At 32.2% G+C, this 18703-nt stretch overlaps 1 protein-coding gene across 2 annotated transcripts in view; it reads left to right on the forward strand.

The window, feature by feature from the left end:
* Positions 1-13027: 13027 nt before the first annotated feature.
* Positions 13028-18703, forward strand: part of LOC105837411 (flotillin-2) — a 193132-nt gene continuing 187456 nt past the window's right edge. For both annotated transcript variants that reach the window (XM_036291256.1, XM_036291257.1), the window contains exon 1: positions 13028-13224. In XM_036291256.1, the coding sequence (XP_036147149.1) occupies positions 13176-13224 (49 nt within the window). In that variant the 5' untranslated portion in view covers positions 13028-13175. The remainder of the gene's footprint in view (positions 13225-18703) is intronic.

Raw genomic sequence — 18703 nt, forward strand, 5'->3', positions numbered from 1 at the left:
ACTCTCGAGGGTCACTATATTTTGACGGTACACTCAGGAAGAACAAGAAAAATTAAATTTGCATCTGTTATATAGCTGCGTACAACTTGGAGCAGGCTCGCATTGTTTACTATCTCCATTACTCCAGACCCCAGCCCCAGATCCCAGCCCCCGGCCCCAGCTCCCATCCAGTCCCCATATGGGTACAAGATGGTGGATAGCAGTCATGGTGGGGGGCCATTGGCACATCTTTGATTATAAGGGCCACCGCACAAACTCTTCCATAACGCGTTACGTTACGTTAAGTATTCCATACGAACCTAAGTTGTACTTAAAATTTAACTTAAATCAACGCACAAAGAAATTCTTAACGTAAGAACTTAAGAACTTACGTTAAAAGTTTCTTTGTGCGTTGATGTAAGTTTAATTTTAAGTACAAACTTAGGTTTATGGAGCACTTAACGTAACGTAACGTGTTACGAAAAAGCTTGTGCGGTGGCTCTTAAAAGTTTCTTTGCGCGTCGATGTAAGTTTAATTTTAAGTACAAACTTTGGTTTGTGGAGCACTTAACGTAACGTAACGTGTTACAAAAAAGCTTGTGCGGTGGCTCTTAGTCGACGTTTTTTGGGTCATTCGCCGACTATAAGGCCCATCGACATATAGGCCGGTATTCATAGTTGGATCTTATATTTAAGATCATCTTAAGTACTGTCTTAAGATGCCATCAGCCAATCACAGAGCCGTATTAGCATCTTAAGACATTGCTTGAGACGATCTTTAAATAAGATTCGATTATGAATACCGGCCATAGAATGGACTGAGCATTGCAATAGGTTAGCGCGCGTATGCTTTAGAGTGAGAGGTACTACATCTGAGGCCTATGTTTGTCTCTTTTGCAAGCTTCTGATTTGTTATTTCGTCCCCCTCTATTCACGGAGGAGGACGAAATAACAAATCAGAAGCTTGCAAGAGAGACAAAAATAGGCCTCAGGTGTAGTATCTCTCACTTCAAAGCAGGCGCGCGCTTGCCCATCGCAATGCTCAGTCCATTCTATGGCTTAGTTTACATCGTCAAAACTTTAGTACGCGTATTAAGTTTGGTGCGCACCAAAGCCTTAGTACGGGCGCGTTTACATCGAATGTACTAAGCATGTACTGTGAAAAATATAATACAAATTTAATTCATGTTGATGTCTCCTACTAAAACATTTTCACACCGGTTTTTAGATTTTAGCACTGAGGTTATGCTCAATTGCTAAATTCTCTCTAAAATGCGTTTTATGCGTTTACACCGACATTTGTATCACCAGAGAGAAGCCTGAGAGCGGCCACCGCGGCCTTTTCCGTGCGACCGAAATGTGGATGTAGCATCAGCGCCAAACGTGGATGTAGAACTACGTACCACATCCACTTTTCGATCCTGTCAATAAAATCGTTCGTTTGGTGTGCGTCCGTGCTACCTGGTTGTGTTCCGTGCTATGTGAACGAAATGACGGTAACAGAGTTATTGATTTTTCGTATGTGTGCGAGCGAGAAAATACAAGAGCGAACGAGACATTCAATAAGAACGAGCGAAACAGTAAAAGGAGCGAGCGAGAGATTATTAAGAACGAATGAGATAGTAATAGAAGTGAGCGAGATGAGAATAACAGCATGCTGAAGCCCAAGAATCGGATCGAGCTTCCTTGCACGTTGTTATTCTCATCTCGCTCGCCTCCCTTACTGTCTTGCTCGCTCGCGTAATGCAAATATATATATTACGTTTTTGAGACCGACACCTTTTTTACTTAGAAAATTTAGAATATTAACAAATTATTATATTTAATATTTTTTATATACATCATTATATGTCATTTTTAAAAATTAATTAAAATAAATTAAATAATTTGGTAATAATTTTGTTATTGTGTGGATTTTTTAAGCTTTAAAAATTTTGTAACAAATTGTTATAAACATATTTATTTTTAGCATAATCATCAAAGAGAGAGAACGACACAAAAAATGTTATACACATATTATAATATTTCTTTCGTTATTTTTTCCGATTAGCATAATTAGTTTGTACAGTCAATTTACAATAATTTGTTTATAAAAATTTGTTGCAAAATTGATTTTTTCAAGATGCTTTTTATATCAATTATAGTTTTTTACACTCTAGTCTTATTTTTAATAGTTATTTTTTGTTAACTTTATTAGTTTAGCTACAGGCTAGAACAAGTTACAATGAATCCTTTTATTTATTTTTCGCACAAAGCCACAACGAAAATGTTATTTACGTTTTCTTCGAAATTTTTTCCATAGAAGCGGCGCAGTTTTTTTTAAGTCAATTTAATATGAATATTAATTATGTGTGTATAATTTACATTTTATACAAATTTTATCTGTTGAACAATTCCACTAATGACATCTTTATTTTCTTTTTGGCCCTGTGATCAATTCCAGTTAAATTATTTGAAAACGTGTAAACGACATTTTCATACATAGTGCACGCTTTGTGTATTACACATTTATTGATTACTTCATCGGAATTTGTTTAAAAAGTTACGTGAATAACTGTTGTTTTTTAAACGGTTGTTTCATTTTTATCATACTAAATACTTTGATAGTGAAAAAAATATCTAATTAGTGCGGTAAAATTGATAAATTTTTCGACATGTGTGTTTATAAAGATTCTTTAAATGGAAGAATTTCCAATGGAAAGCATTTACTCTAATTTCCACTAAAATTAAATTACATATTTTATATGGTTACGCAATAGTAGTAAGTTTCTACGTATTATTTCTTATAATATTAAAAATATTACATGACTTTTTCTTATAGCATTACTTATACAATTATTTAACTTTAAGGAAGCACATACCTTTCATGAATTTTATTATTCATGAATTTTTTTAGAGCCAAGAGACAAACTGCGAAAATGGAACTTTTTGCACAATGAAGTACATCTTTTGTAGTTTTCATACAAATGTTACTACAATGATTTTGTTGAAAAATCCCCCCCTCCCTTTACCGTCATGTAGACAGTTGTGCATGATTCCGCAATTACAATAATTTCTCCTTCCCTGTTTAAATGAAATATAAAAACCAAACGGCATCTTAAAGAACACTAAATTTCAAGTTAATGTAAATAAATATAAAATTATTAGTGCAATTTTTCATCACGTACAGTAAAAATATAATCGATGTACAGTACATTATACAAACGTGTTATGAATTGTTACGTCCGGCAGACTCCACGATTTCCCTTCGTCAGAGGAACAAATAATTTTACAAAAACAATTCCGTTTCAACGGTCTCCGATAATTTTTTACGCGTTTAGGATTAATCTGTTAGGAACGTAATGACAAACATAGATGGACGAAACGACCAAGTAAATAATTCCGATTCCTTTTGAATATTGAGTCAACAAATAATAAATTCTGAAGATAGAAATTCAAAAACAAACATGGGATCTAAGCAAAGTTTCACGTTTCCTCACAAAAAATGAGCAATAAAGTATCTAAACATAAGCAAAAAATAAATAACCGTTTCCTCCATCTGCAACCCATACCGTAGCACGTCTAGCACGATAAAAAAAATTATTTATCTCTTAAACCCAAAGGGAAGATAACCTACTCGATAGGTCGGATCCCTTCGATAAAATTGAAAGAATGTGGGAGAAAACAGAGAAACTTTTGACAGAGTATACTCAACGTATGATTGGTCAAAAAGAAAAAACTATTTTTCCAATAAGAAAACGTAGAATTCACCCACCACACAATCCTGCAAAAGAATCCTACCAATTAGAATATTTGAACCACTTACATCTGGATCCTCCCCTTGTAAGACTCTGTATATATAATACCAAATCTTGAAGAGAGTCAGTAGTAATAGTAGTAATAATGGTCAGTAATAATCAGTTAGTTGAAAGTAGTTAGTTGTGAGTTAGGTTCAGTTACGTTTAGAGTTTTTAGTCAGTTCAGTTAATAAGAGAGTTAGTTAGTAATCATGTAGAATCAGTGCGCAAGTAAACTTTAGTGCCGTTCCATCCGGTCAAAAAATCCCTTCGATTCCAACGGATTTATTCGAGAACCAGTAATGAGTAAGTCCTACAATAACAATTTCTTTCTTTGTTTTTACGTTACTCTTCCGTTTTAATTTTTTAAGACACGTTCCTATTATTTTATAAATAATTTCCCACTTAGTGTTCCTCGACTCTTCTCTCCAGCTACCACCTTCGAAGAACTCAGTGTTCCTCGACTCTCCTCTCCAGCTATCACCTTCGAAGAACTTAGTGTTCCTCGACTCTTCTCTCCTACCACCCCCTTCGAAGAACTTAAGGGGTTACACCAACCTAGCGGAAAAAAAATTCGATTTTTTTTTATTACATTTTCTTGAAGCTTCAAGTTTCGAGAATATATCCTGAAAGTTTTATGTTGATATCTGAAAAAATGCCGGAATTACAGAGAGTTGAGTAAAACGGAATCGAGCGTTCGAGTGCTCGAATTGGAGCAATATCAACATAAATCGCCATTGGACGATGATGTGATTAAAGCCATTGGTCCAATATTTGAAAACAACTTTCTAGTGATAATTTACTGGAGAAATGCGTCGGTGGATTTACGCAAAACGTTAACGAAAGTTTGAACAATCTGATTTGGCGCATAGCGCCAAAAGTGCAGCACAGCGGTGCACACGTTGTGCAAATTGCTGCCAATATTGCTGCATACACATTTAATGAAGATGCTGCCGCATATTTATTAATGATAATAAAAGAATTGTGCTGCATATTGCGAAAATCAAGACCGAGCGCGCATCAATGTGGCCAAAGTACGAGCGCAGAAGGCGACGCGCGAAGAAAAGATTGCTCGCTGTCAACAAAAGTCTTCACAAAGCACTGCTGTTATTGATGTGGAAGGAATCTCATATGGCCCCAGAATTGTCGACTAGAGGTAAAGTGCAAAATTCGGCTATTAACAATAGTAGAACTAAACTTGAAACTTTAAACGCATTTTTCTCAAAACATGGTTTTCAAAGTCGGTGACCACCAGATCTCTAACTTATATCTAACGGTCGCTCTCAAAATAGCTTACAGATGAGGAACTATGCATTTGTTTGATGTATTTATTATTCCTCAAAAAATAAAATTTTAAATTGTCGCTATATCTCACGAACTTGTGCGTGACGATAGAGCGATCCTCTGCAAACATCTCTTGCTCTCGGCGACCGTTAGAATACGATTTCTCTTACTTAATTATTATCTTTACAAGGACAACGAGAAGAAAAACGTTAAGTCCACCGGACGTAACACAAACTTAATGTAATTTAAAAAAGACGTAATTCTTTTATTTTTACAAAAAAAGTAAAATTTCATTAAAAAATTTTAAATAAAAAGATAAAACAGATATGCCAAATATATAAATGCGTGATTTCAAAAATTTTGAGATTAATATAATAAACCAAGTATATTTAAAAAAGAGACTTAAAGAAATTTAATAAACATTGTCTTAAAAATTATATAAGTAAAATTAACAAATAATAAGATTAACCAAGTATATTTCTAAAAAGCTTAAAAAAACCCCTTAACTTAAAAATTTATTTAAAAAGTATTTAAAAATGATAATGTTATCAGTGATAAGAGATAGTGAAACAAAAAATTTGACATTTCCGGCTCGTGTTTTTTCTGTATTTCAAAAGCTCTATGTTATAGTATTGATAAATGTATATACAAGAATGCAATTGATACGAACCAAGTTTTTGTTTCACTATCTCTTATCATTGATAACAGTTTTATTTTTCAAATAATTTTTGAATAAATTTTTATGGGGTTTTTCTAAATTTTTTAAATATATACTTTGTTAATTTTATTATTTTTTAATTTTATTTATATAATTTTTTAATCAATTTATTAAATTCCTTTAAGTCTTTTTTTTAAATATACTGGCTAATTCTATTGATCTCAAAATCATTTTTGAAAGCACGCGTTTATGTACTTGGCGTTACTTTTTTAAGATTTTATAATCATATCAGAAATATATGTATTTAATACTTTATTTGTAAATTGAAGTTATATTAAATAACAAAAAAATGTTGTAGTTTATATAGAAACGTATTTGTTCTTTATATTTTTTCTTTACACAGATAAATTTTTAACACTGTGAAAAAGAGATAAAAAAAATTAAAATTGTGTTTGAAAAATACCCAAGTTAAAGTTAAAAATCGTTTTCATATTAGTTTTAAAAAATTATCTGTGTAAAAAGAAAAATTATAAAAGAAAAAATACATTTTCACATAAACGACAATATTTATTTGTAATTTTATATTAATTTAATTTATAATAAAGTAAATTAAATAATTAATTTAAATAAAGTATCGAAATATAATTGTTTTAGTAATTTAGTTTAAATAAATTTATGATCTTTTAATTTAATATAAATATATTAATGTTTTTGAAAATTAATTTTTAATTTAACTTGTTTTAATTTAACCCAACTTTTAACTGACAATGAGTCAGTTTTTTGTTTATATAACCTTTAACTTGTTTATATAACGTTAACAAACAAAATGATTTATCCTTCTCTTCAACTAAAATACAAAAACTAAACAGCATCTTAAAAAAGACTTCTCATTGCCGTATCCGATTTTTAAAATTAGAATTTTAAACAAAATGACGGTCCTTTAAAATTAAAGTGCTGATTTTTGGTAAAAAGATTAATTTTTATTTGTTAAAAAAAATAAAAAGAATTTAAATTTAAAAAATGGATACAACTACAAAAAAATTTACTATTCGTCAAGATGCCGTTTGGTTTTTGTATTTCATTTAAAGGAGAAATCATTGTAATCGCGGAATCATGCACAACTGTCTACATGACGGTAAAGGGAGGGGGGGGATTTTTCAACAAAATCATTGTAGTAACATTTGTATGAAAACTACAAAAGATGTACTTCATTGTGCAAAAAGTTCCATTTTCGCAGTTTGTCTCTTGGCTCTAAAAAAATTCATGAATAATAAAATTCATGAAAGGTATGTGCTTCCTTAAAGTTAAATAATTGTATAAGTAATGCTATAAGAAAAAGTCATGTAATATTTTTAATATTATAAGAAATAATACGTAGAAACTTACTACTATTGCGTAACCATATAAAATATGTAATTTAATTTTAGTGGAAATTAGAGTAAATGCTTTCCATTGGAAATTCTTCCATTTAAAGAATCTTTATAAACACACATGTCGAAAAATTTATCAATTTTACCGCACTAATTAGATATTTTTTTCACTATCAAAGTATTTAGTATGATAAAAATGAAACAACCGTTTAAAAAACAACAGTTATTCACGTAACTTTTTAAACAAATTCCGATGAAGTAATCAATAAATGTGTAATACACAAAGCGTGCACTATGTATGAAAATGTCGTTTACACGTTTTCAAATAATTTAACTGGAATTGATCACAGGGCCAAAAAGAAAATAAAGATGTCATTAGTGGAATTGTTCAACAGATAAAATTTGTATAAAATGTAAATTATACACACATAATTAATATTCATATTAAATTGACTTAAAAAAAACTGCGCCGCTTCTATGGAAAAAATTTCGAAGAAAACGTAAATAACATTTTCGTTGTGGCTTTGTGCGAAAAATAAATAAAAGGATTCATTGTAACTTGTTCTAGCCTGTAGCTAAACTAATAAAGTTAACAAAAAATAACTATTAAAAATAAGACTAGAGTGTAAAAAACTATAATTGATATAAAAAGCATCTTGAAAAAATCAATTTTGCAACAAATTTTTATAAACAAATTATTGTAAATTGACTGTACAAACTAATTATGCTAATCGGAAAAAATAACGAAAGAAATATTATAATATGTGTATAACATTTTTTGTGTCGTTCTCTCTCTTTGATGATTATGCTAAAAATAAATATGTTTATAACAATTTGTTACAAAATTTTTAAAGCTTAAAAAATCCACACAATAACAAAATTATTACCAAATTATTTAATTTATTTTAATTAATTTTTAAAAATGACATATAATGATGTATATAAAAAATATTAAATATAATAATTTGTTAATATTCTAAATTTTCTAAGTAAAAAAGGTGTCGGTCTCAAAAACGTAATATATACAGGGTGTAATGTAATCGGAAGCCATCCCGTAATGGAAAGATAGACGGGATCGAGATGAACATAAAAGTCCAATATTGTCTTGGGTTAGGTCTATCAATAATCGAGATATAAATTTTTCAAATTGTACGAATGAGAGCGCGCCGTGTGAAGAGCCGAGACGCTCGAGCTGTAGCGCGGCCCACTGTGTCGAGCATTGGCTGCCGGCGGCGGGGGGAAGAAGGAGAAGCGGTGCCGCTGCTTGTGCTTTGCCGCCCTCGCGTCTCACTGCACCGCGCCAATACTCGTGGCAATGGCAGCTATGCACATTCGCGATTAGTTGACAAATTAGGACAGTTAGCAAAGATATGACAAATTAAAACCGTAATAAACTGCTGTGATTAAGAAAGTCGAAAGAGCGAAAGCGATAGATATTTATGGAATCTACAAATAATCTAATTTCTATCGTAATTGTGAATAAGTAAATTAATAAAAGTTTTTCGTACATTCACGAAAGATTCTTTCTTTTCCTTAAATATCTTGTATCATGCCTGATCTAACGATTTCGTGATTAAATTATACGATACGATCGTAATTATACTTGGAGATGTTAATGTCACCAGTATGGTTAACAACAAAGCGTTTTCTTTCGTTATTATACAATAGAGAACTTAAGTTTACGAAATATTCCAACAGAACTATTAAACACGATGTCTCCGTAGATATTTTGTCATATTCCAACGAGAAAATATACTTTCCTAACAGGAAACGAGAGAACGATAGACAATGATATCATTTCTTGAAATTCTTTTTTTTTTTTTATTCAGACAAGTAATGGATTACGAAAGCAATTAGATTTTTGTATTTTTCTTGATATCTATTCTGAATCAATCAGTAAAAATCTGTCGTAATTAATAATGTAATTAAAGATAAAAGAAATTCCGAGTTCCCTATCGTTATGAAAGAAAAACTCTTCGTTATATTAATAACATTTGATATTGAACATCTCTAAGCATAATTATCGTAGAAGGCATAATCTATTGTGAAATCGTTACATCAAGAGATATTTTTCTATCGTGTTATGAACAATGAGTGTAACATATTATATGGATATATCGCGCATTTTATAATTTTCTAATTAAATATTTACGAAATGAGAATGTATGAAGAATCAATCGTAGATATTAATTGTGATAAACCTTTGTTAATTTAACATTCCATGGAAAAAAAACAATAAGAAACGATGAGAGAATTTGATGCGGCAAATATGATAATACACTTATAAAAGAAAATTATCACTTTAAGAATCAATTGTAAATTTATGTTAATTTTTTATTAATGTTTTCATCAAGGATTTAACAGTACGACACAATTCGATATGAAACAAAGTTAGAATTGTATGATACTGTAAATAAGATATTTAAGAAAAAGAAAGAATCTTTCGTGAATGTACGAAAAACTTTTATTAATTTACTTATTCACAATTACGATAGAAATTAGATTATTTGTAGATTCCATAAATATCTATCGCTTTCGCTCTTTCGACTTTCTTAATCACAGCAGTTTATTACGGTTTTAATTTGTCATATCTTTGCTAACTGTCCTAATTTGTCAACTAATCGCGAATGTGCATAGCTGCCATTGCCACGAGTATTGGCGCGGTGCAGTGAGACGCGAGGGCGGCGAAGCACAGGCAGCGGCACCGCTTCTCCTTCTTCCCCCCGCCGCCGGCAGCCAATGCTCGACACAGTGGGCCGCGCTACAGCTCGAGCGTCTCGGCTCTTCACACGGCGCGCTCTCATTCGTACAATTTGAAAAATTTATATCTCGATTATTGATAGACCTAACCCAAGACAATATTGGACTTTTATGTTCATCTCGATCCCGTCTATCTTTCCATTACGGGATGGCTTCCGATTACATTACACCCTGTATATTTGCATTACGCGAGCGAGCAAGACAGTAAGGGAGGCGAGCGAGATGAGAATAACAACGTGCAAGGAAGCTCGATCCGATTCTTGGGCTTCAGCATGCTGTTATTCTCATCTCGCTCACTTCTATTACTATCTCATTCGTTCTTAATAATCTCTCGCTCGCTCCTTTTACTGTTTCGCTCGTTCTTATTGAATGTCTCGTTCGCTCTTGTATTTTCTCGCTCGCACACATACGAAAAATCAATGGCCTAGTTTACATCGTGCATTTGATACGCGTATCAAGTAGTGAATTTAAGCTGATCAGCCAATGATTAAACACATTCACTAGTTATTTACTATTTGATACGCGTATCAAATGCACGATGTAAACTAGGCCATTAACTCTGTTACCGTCATTTCGTCCACATAGCACGGAACACAACCAGGTAGCACGGACGCACACCAAACGAACGATTTTATTGACAGGATCGAAAAGTGGATGTGGTACGTAGTTCTACATCCACGTTTGGCGCTGATGCTACATCCACATTTCGGTCGCACGGAAAAGGCCGCGGTGGCCGCTCTCAGGCTTCTCTCTGGTATCACTTGGTACGCGTATCAGTTTAGTACGATACTCCTACTTGATACGCTCGTACCAAATTGATCCGGCAGCGTTTACATCGTGCGTACTAAATATTTAGTACGAATTTGATACGAATATGGTACCTGATACGCGTATCAAATGCACGATGTAAACTAAGCCATTGGCTTAGTTTACATCGTCAAAACCTTAGTACGCGTATTAAGTTTGGTGCGCACCAAAGCCTTAGTACGGGCGCGTTTACATCGAATGTACTAAGCATGTACTGTGAAAAATATAATACAAATTTAATTCATGTTGATGTCTCCTACTGAGACATTTTCACACCGGTTTTTAACTTTTAGCACTGAGGTTATGCTCAATTGCTAAATTCCCTCTAAAATGCGTTTTATGCGTTTACATCGACATTTATATCACTTGGTACGCGTATCAGTTTAGTACGATACTCCTACTTGATACGCTCGTACCAAATTGATCCGGCAGCATTTACATCGTGCGTACTAAATATTTAGTACGAATTTGATACGAATATGGTACCTGATACGCGTATCAAATGCACGATGTAAACTAAGCCATTATGTCGATGATAAGGCCGGATCTACAATAGATATAGTAAATCTTATGCCATAAGAAATTGACCAATTATAATCGAATATGAGAAGAATAATCGAATATAATTGGTTAATTTCTTATATGGCATAAGGCTTACTACACTATTGTAGATCCGAGCTAAACCGACTTAAAGTCGACTTTCGTCCTTAAAAAAATCGACTTCAGGCCAAGTCAAGTTTCGATGAAGTCGACTTTAAGTCGACTTAAAGTCGACTTTTTGCTCTTAGGGGTTCAGATACCATAAATATTTTTCAGTATATTTTAAAAATATATTCTGTATAATGTTGATAATATTTTTTGTATCATTTCTAAATGGTTTATGAAAAATAATTATGTAATCTTTAAAAAATAGTTTTTTAAAATAAATTTGTAAAGTATATTTATAAATATTTATGATAATATTTTGTGTTATCTGGGGAAAGAGCCGTCAAGAAGCGATTGCAACTGCTGTAATGTTGGAGTTGCAAAGAACGCAAAAGAAGCGAGATTACAAAAAGAAGCAGTGTTCACGATTATTCATATTGCTCCTTCTTCTCCTTTTCCCCGTGGATATCCGAATATTGCTCCTTGAAAGGCGCGATGTGGCGACTTGTCGATGCTGTTCAGACAGGACAAACTTCTGACGATTTGTCGCTATTACACAATGGCTGCGTTCAGCAGAAAAAGCAGCTTTGCAACTGTTGTAAAATTCTTCAACACTACTGGGGCTCTATTCTTGAATTCATTCGCAAGAGAAACGTATTCGCAAATTCTGATCTTACAGAAAAGTTGGAAATTTATTGGTTATCGTATGGCTATTAACCAATAAACTTACAACTTTCTGTTAGAGCGAGTATTTGCGTATACGTTTCTCTTGCGAATAAATTCAAGAATAGAGCCCCTGGTTTATGACTACTGGTTTATACGTTTAGATCTAACAGGAATTAAGAGCAAAAACCAATCATATTGAAGAATATTTTACAGCAGTTATAAAGCTGCTTTTCTGCTGAACGCAGCCAATGTTTACGTAGAGGAGGAAAGTTGCCAGTGATTTCTCGCTGCATGTATTCGAACCTTTACACCAGTGCAGCAGTGCAGCGAAAAAGAACAGACTAAAGGCTTAAGACCGGTATTCATAGTCGGATCTTATATTTAAGATCATCTTAAGTACTGTCTTAAGATGCCATTAACCAATCACAGAGCCATATTAGCATTTTAAGACATTGCTTGAGACGATCTTGAAATAAGATTTGACTATGAATACCGGCTTTAAGATCGGTCTTTCCATCCTAGGGTTTTATTTGTAGGTTAGTTTTTTATTTGTAGGGACTTTTGAAAATTACGAACAATTTCATGCAAAAACTACCGTGCTGATATCGTAACCTCGTCCCATTAACGCGGCGATTAACGAATTATTATGTTATTAATGATTCGCCGGGCGTTTTAAAACAACTTTTTGTTAAATTTTATTATTGTGTATCGTATTTCGTGTATCAATATTTGAATCAGTGCCATATTTTTTTCCGCGCCAGTTTCGTTGTTTTTGTTGACATTGCCGTTTTTGTTGTCATCGTCGTCATTTTTATTGTTGTCGACATTTCTGTTGCTGTCGTTGTTTTTATTGTGTTTGCCGTTGCTGTCGCCGTCGTCATCGCTGTCATCACCGCCGTCGTCGCCGTCGCTGTCACCGTCGCTGTCACCGTCGCCGTCGCCGTCGTCGCCGTCGCCGTCGTCGCCGTCGCCGTCGTCGCCGCCGTCGCCGTCGTCGCCGTCGCCGTCGTCGCCGTCGCCGTCGTCGCCGTCGCCGTCGTCGCCGTCGCCGTCGCCGTCGCCGTCGTCGCCGTCGCCGTCGTCGCCGTCGCCGTCGCCATCGTCGCCGTCGTCGCCGTCGTCGCCGTCGTCGCCGTCGTCGCCGTCGTCGCCGTCGCCGCCGTTCTCATCTTTATATTATCACTGTCATCATCGTTAATTGTAAGAGAAACAAGAAGGTTGAATTCGACAATGGGAAACGTTCATACTTGTGGTCCAAATGAAGCTCTTGTAGTATCGGGTAAGTGTTTTATTTTATTAACTTTTAAAGCTCATTTATATGATATTTTAGACACTGCCGCATATGATTTTTGGAAACTTTTGATTAATGTATTAACAACATTGGATTGTTGTTATACAGTAACAGTTCGTTGATTATTTCTCTATATATAGCCTGAGCTTATAGAGATTTGAGTTTGCAATGTTAAATTACAGATTTTTTTATTACAAACTTAATTGATTATCTTAGTACTTGGTTAAAGAAGTGCATTGTATCTTATATATCCTACACATGATACTACTTTCATAACTAGTTTCATATATGTTATATATTGTGTAACTTTATATTTTTCAACATTTTTGTATAAATGATTTAAATTAACTTAGTTGGTCAAATGTGATTTGCATTTTTGGGTGATATTATTGATTATTCTTTGTATTATTGTATATATAAAGATATTATTGTCTTTGTATTATTCATTTGTTGTATATTCTTGATTAATTTGGTAAACAACAATAATGAAGTAATAAAGCTTAAAAGTATCGTCAGTGTTAAAGTAAACGCAAGTTTATTACAAGCAATTAACAATTAAAACCTAAACATTCCTGTTGAGTGAGGCTTTAAGAGCAAAAATATTACAGCAAATTACTAAAATTACTGTATTGTATACTAAACACACATATTTCCAATATTATTTCTTTTTATTTATTACATTTTAATAATTAAATTCTTAAAAAATTAGAGTCTGATTTATAATCAAGATTAAAATAGTTATCATACATAGTTTGATATGTAAGTAGTTGTATTCTCTATGTATGACACATTTTGTACATATATTTTTGAAATTGCATATCAAGATTATCAGAGATGATTTAAGGAGATTTTTTGGTTATAATATAAGATAACAATATAATTTAATTTTGCAACATAATATGTAACAAGATTATTGTCAGATTAAAACAAGCTCCAAAAAGATTTAGGTTATAACCATGAAATGTGAGTTTATTAATAATAATCCAATTCAATTAATATGATGAGCAGTCTGAAAAAATTTGTAGATATTTATATTGAAATTAATACACATACTTTAATTCTGGAAAAGGATTTCTAAATCTGTAAAAGAAATGCATATGAAATCTTGTTAATGATGTGCATGAATGATTCTACATTATTGACCCCATCAAGTTTGATGGGTACTTTAGCATCCCCTTAAGGGAGATTGATATGTAAGGTCACCAAAAATGAAAAGAGCAAAAGGTAATTTCATACACCGAGAAAAATATCTGGTGAGATTAACCAGAATTCTGGTTAATCACTATACGATTATTCACTATACGATTTAGTAAGCTGAATCTGAATTCTGGTGAGATATCCAGAATTCTGGCTACACTGGAAAAAATATCTGATGAGATTAACCAGAAATCTGGTCACACGATTATTCACCAGAATTGTGGTTAATTTCACCAGATACTTTTCTCAGTGTGTCAATAACAAATTTTTTAAAGATTTTTATGTATTAAAAAATTTGTTAATGACTTTTTTTATTACTGACATGAAATTACTTTTTGCTCTCTGTATTTTTCTGCAAACATTGATTGTATAAAAAAATTTTTAATTTGCGCTGTATATAAGAAGAAAAGCAGGGAGATTTAAGCTTACAATTTGTAAGCCAGCTTGCTGTACATATAAGAATTTAACCAAATTTTGAGAATAAGTTTGTGATTAATATATAGTCGTTTAATTTTTTCAAATTTTATTTTAATTCTAAAATTCTTTTTAAATCTTTTGACTAGCACGTGTGAAATGTTTATGAGTTATTTAATTCTCTTCAATCCTATATGGTCACACCTTCAAAAAGTTCTGTGCTGGTGACACCAGGATATAATGAATCTCAATCCATGTTCTCACTTGCCATATTATTTTTTGTTATTTTGATAAAAAGAAGAGGGTGTACTTCTGAAAGCGACAACCCTTTGATTTTGCTGAAATTTTGTATATAGTTTCTTTTTATCTAGTAAATAAGATTTCCAAATGGATTTTGGATGACCCCCTCGCCCCCCAGCCCCCTTCAAAGGTAAAACTGTTTTTGTTAATTATTTCAGAAAGGGTAAATATTAACAAAAGGGGATTCAGCTTCAATCACCTTGACCTTGACATGTTGTCAAGATCACTGTCTTGAGTAATCTACAACAAATTTTAGTCGTCGCTCGTTGTTTATTAAAAAAAAATTGCAAGAATAAAAATGTGTACGTAGTGTAACAGTGCAAAACTTGATAATAAAACTTTTACGAATTGAAAAAGACTCTCAAAATGAAAATTTACGAATACAGAACATAAGAAATAAACACGAGAAAAATTGTAAACATTGCAGAAAGGCAAATATAAACGCACGCACGCACACACGCACGCACGCACGCACGCACGCACGCGCGCACACACACACACACACACACACACACACACACACACACACACACACACACACACACACACACACACACACACACACACACACGGGCGCGCGCGCACGGGGGTTGGGGGTACAAGGAGGGCCTTTGGCCCCCCCTCCCGCACCCACTCCGTCCAAGTTGCTAACCCATATACATTGTATTGGAAATCTGCAAACACATGTGAACTTTGTTTGCAATGTGTACATGGGTTAGCGACTTGGACAGGGTGGGTGCGAGAGGGGGGCCAAAGGCTGCGTGTGCGTGCGTGTGTGCGTGCGTGTGTGTGTGTGTGTGTGTGTGTGTGTGTGTGCGTGTGTGTGCGCGCGCGCGCGCGCGCGCGCGTGCGTGCGTGCAAAGCATTCTCTGCACTACATGGGTTTGCGACTTTATAAATAGAAAAAACTATGATTTTTATGGTTTTTTCATGGTTTCTGCCATTTTCATGGTTTATGCATATATATATATATATGTTTATGATAATAACAACTAAACCGTTGCAATTACGTAAAATATGTATACGACCTTATTTGTAGAACTTTTTACGAGTTTTATTTTTTGTTCGACAACTTTTTCCGAATAATTAATGCTTTATGAAATAATTAACAAAAACAGTTTTATCTTTGAAGGGTTTGGAGGGCGGAGGGACCACGTCGCCCAAAATCCATTTGGGAATCTTATTTACTAAATAAAAAAAAGCTATATACAAAATTTCAGCAAAATCGGAGGGATGTCGCTTTCGGAAGTTTCCTAAGAAGATACTGAATAAATTTAAAATATTATTCTAAAATACTGTTTAGTAGCGAGTGTAAAAATTTAATTTTAACATGAGAAAAAAATTTATCTAATTTTCAAATAATGACTCAGATATAGTCAAATTTTTTTACGGTTTATTGGACCCTAGGTGATCAAGAAGGGTTAAATCACAATAATGAAAATGTTTTATTTGATAATAAAAGCACTCGTAAAATAACGTTCCTAATTATGGATTATTTAAAATTAAAACATTTTTTATTAATCTCTACAATTTTAACGTTTAAAAATACCATTTGAAGAAGTTTTAATCTTAGTATAAGTAAATATAATTTTAAAGAAAAATTATATAGATATTTAATAATCTGAAGGAAAAATATTTAAAATGTTTATGCATTGCAATAATGAATGCTGAATAATTAAATATATGTAATAATGTATAATGTTAATATATGTTTTTGTTACATATGTGTCGAAAGTGATCCTTTTTGTATTACTTTTTTGTGGGTAAAGTCGCCAATTTCAGCACTTTAACACTATTACAGGTTTTGTTTTCTAATAGATAGCATAAATAGTGACGAAAATTATTCCAGCACTTTTTTAGTACGTTTGATTATTTCAGCATTGACATGCGCGTCATTTCGCGACACGCATATGGTAACTCTCGTAGAATTGACATTTCGTCGCTTTCACGAATCTAATCTTGGTTAATTTGTCAGTTTGCGAGAATTCAAAACACTCAAAGAACTACATATTGACGCATGGGTAACAAAAAATACGATATGCAGCACGAGCGTAAGGGCCTTTTGTATTCGTGCACAAATGGCTGACTTTACGCCCTCGTTACATAATATTTTATATCTATTATTCTATATTTAATGTACTAAGTACAACTTCTAAAGAACCACTTCAATCAAACTACCGCGGTTAACTTAATTCTTGATTAAAAATTTGCCAATATGACAAAATAATTCACTTGGAATCAAGTGTATATCTGAACGTCCTAATCTAATCTTTCGCTAATCTGATATTTCCAGAAATATCAATATAAATACAAGTACTCTTTGATCTGTAAATATAGTCGGAGTGTTTAATCTCCATTTAACTTATTCTTTCTCAACTCTTTTCTAATTTTTAGAATTAGAGAAAGATAAAGATTGAGTTAAATCAAAGTTAATCTAAATGCATTAATAAAAATAGACATAAAAGTATCATAATTTCCAGTTATTAAAGAGTTATTAAAGAGATATCTAGAGAGCTTATTAATAATAATTTTCTACTTTTTTCCTCTAAATGTCAGCAGTGATTGACTTTATATTACAATAATTATAAAAAAATTAAAGAATGTAAAAAAATGTAATTTTACTAATGCATATATAACATTTGTAAAACATTTACTTTTGCAAATTTGACTCATAATTTCGAGACGTATGCTGATTTAAAAAAAATACTGTTTAGCAATAATAAATTGACCTTTATATTTTTTCTGTGATATTTTAGCATTTTTGTAGTTTTTGAATATTGATTATATAATTTCATGTGAAATTTTTTGCGTTTCACACATTTATAATCTTTCTGTATCAATATAATACTAACAGTTTTACAAGACTTTGTATAAGTATTAACATAGATAGAAAATTATACATGCATGAAACGTAAAAAAATAAAATTTTACGTTTAATGCAAAATTATATGATCAATTTTCTGATTTTTAAGTGTTACTAACTACTAAATTTAAATAAATACTCTGTTGCCATGATTTTTTATCAAAATTACAATTTAAATTACATTTGAATTACAAACTATTAAAAAAATTTTTTTTTACATAAGTGTTTGTTTTTATTATAGAGAAAGTATTTTTAAATTACAAATGATTATCTAAATTTTGTTTATTTACTTTTTAGAAGATAATAGTTTTTCTTTTTTTATTAATAAAATAAATAAAAAAGCTATGTGACTTATCACTACTATTTTATTAATTTAGAGAACTTCTTAAAATCATAATTATCTGTAGTAAATTTTTTGGCAAGACAGTAAGAAAAATCAATAGCAAGAAAAAGAATAGATATTTATAAAAGAAATATGTATTTATAAAAAAAACATAATTTTATAAGAAAAGATACATTTTTTATCTTAATGTTTCTTAAAAATTTAATTATTTTGTTAAATAAGATTATTTCGAAAAATAAGATAATCTCAGATCCTTATTAAGTTGATCTTCCATTTTTTGCAAAAATAAAAAACCGACGCACAATTATGATCTATTTATAAACATTTTATATGCCACAAATTAGAATAGA

Source organism: Monomorium pharaonis, chromosome 8 (assembly GCF_013373865.1).
Source record: "Monomorium pharaonis isolate MP-MQ-018 chromosome 8, ASM1337386v2, whole genome shotgun sequence".
Classification (NCBI taxonomy): domain Eukaryota; kingdom Metazoa; phylum Arthropoda; class Insecta; order Hymenoptera; family Formicidae; genus Monomorium; species Monomorium pharaonis.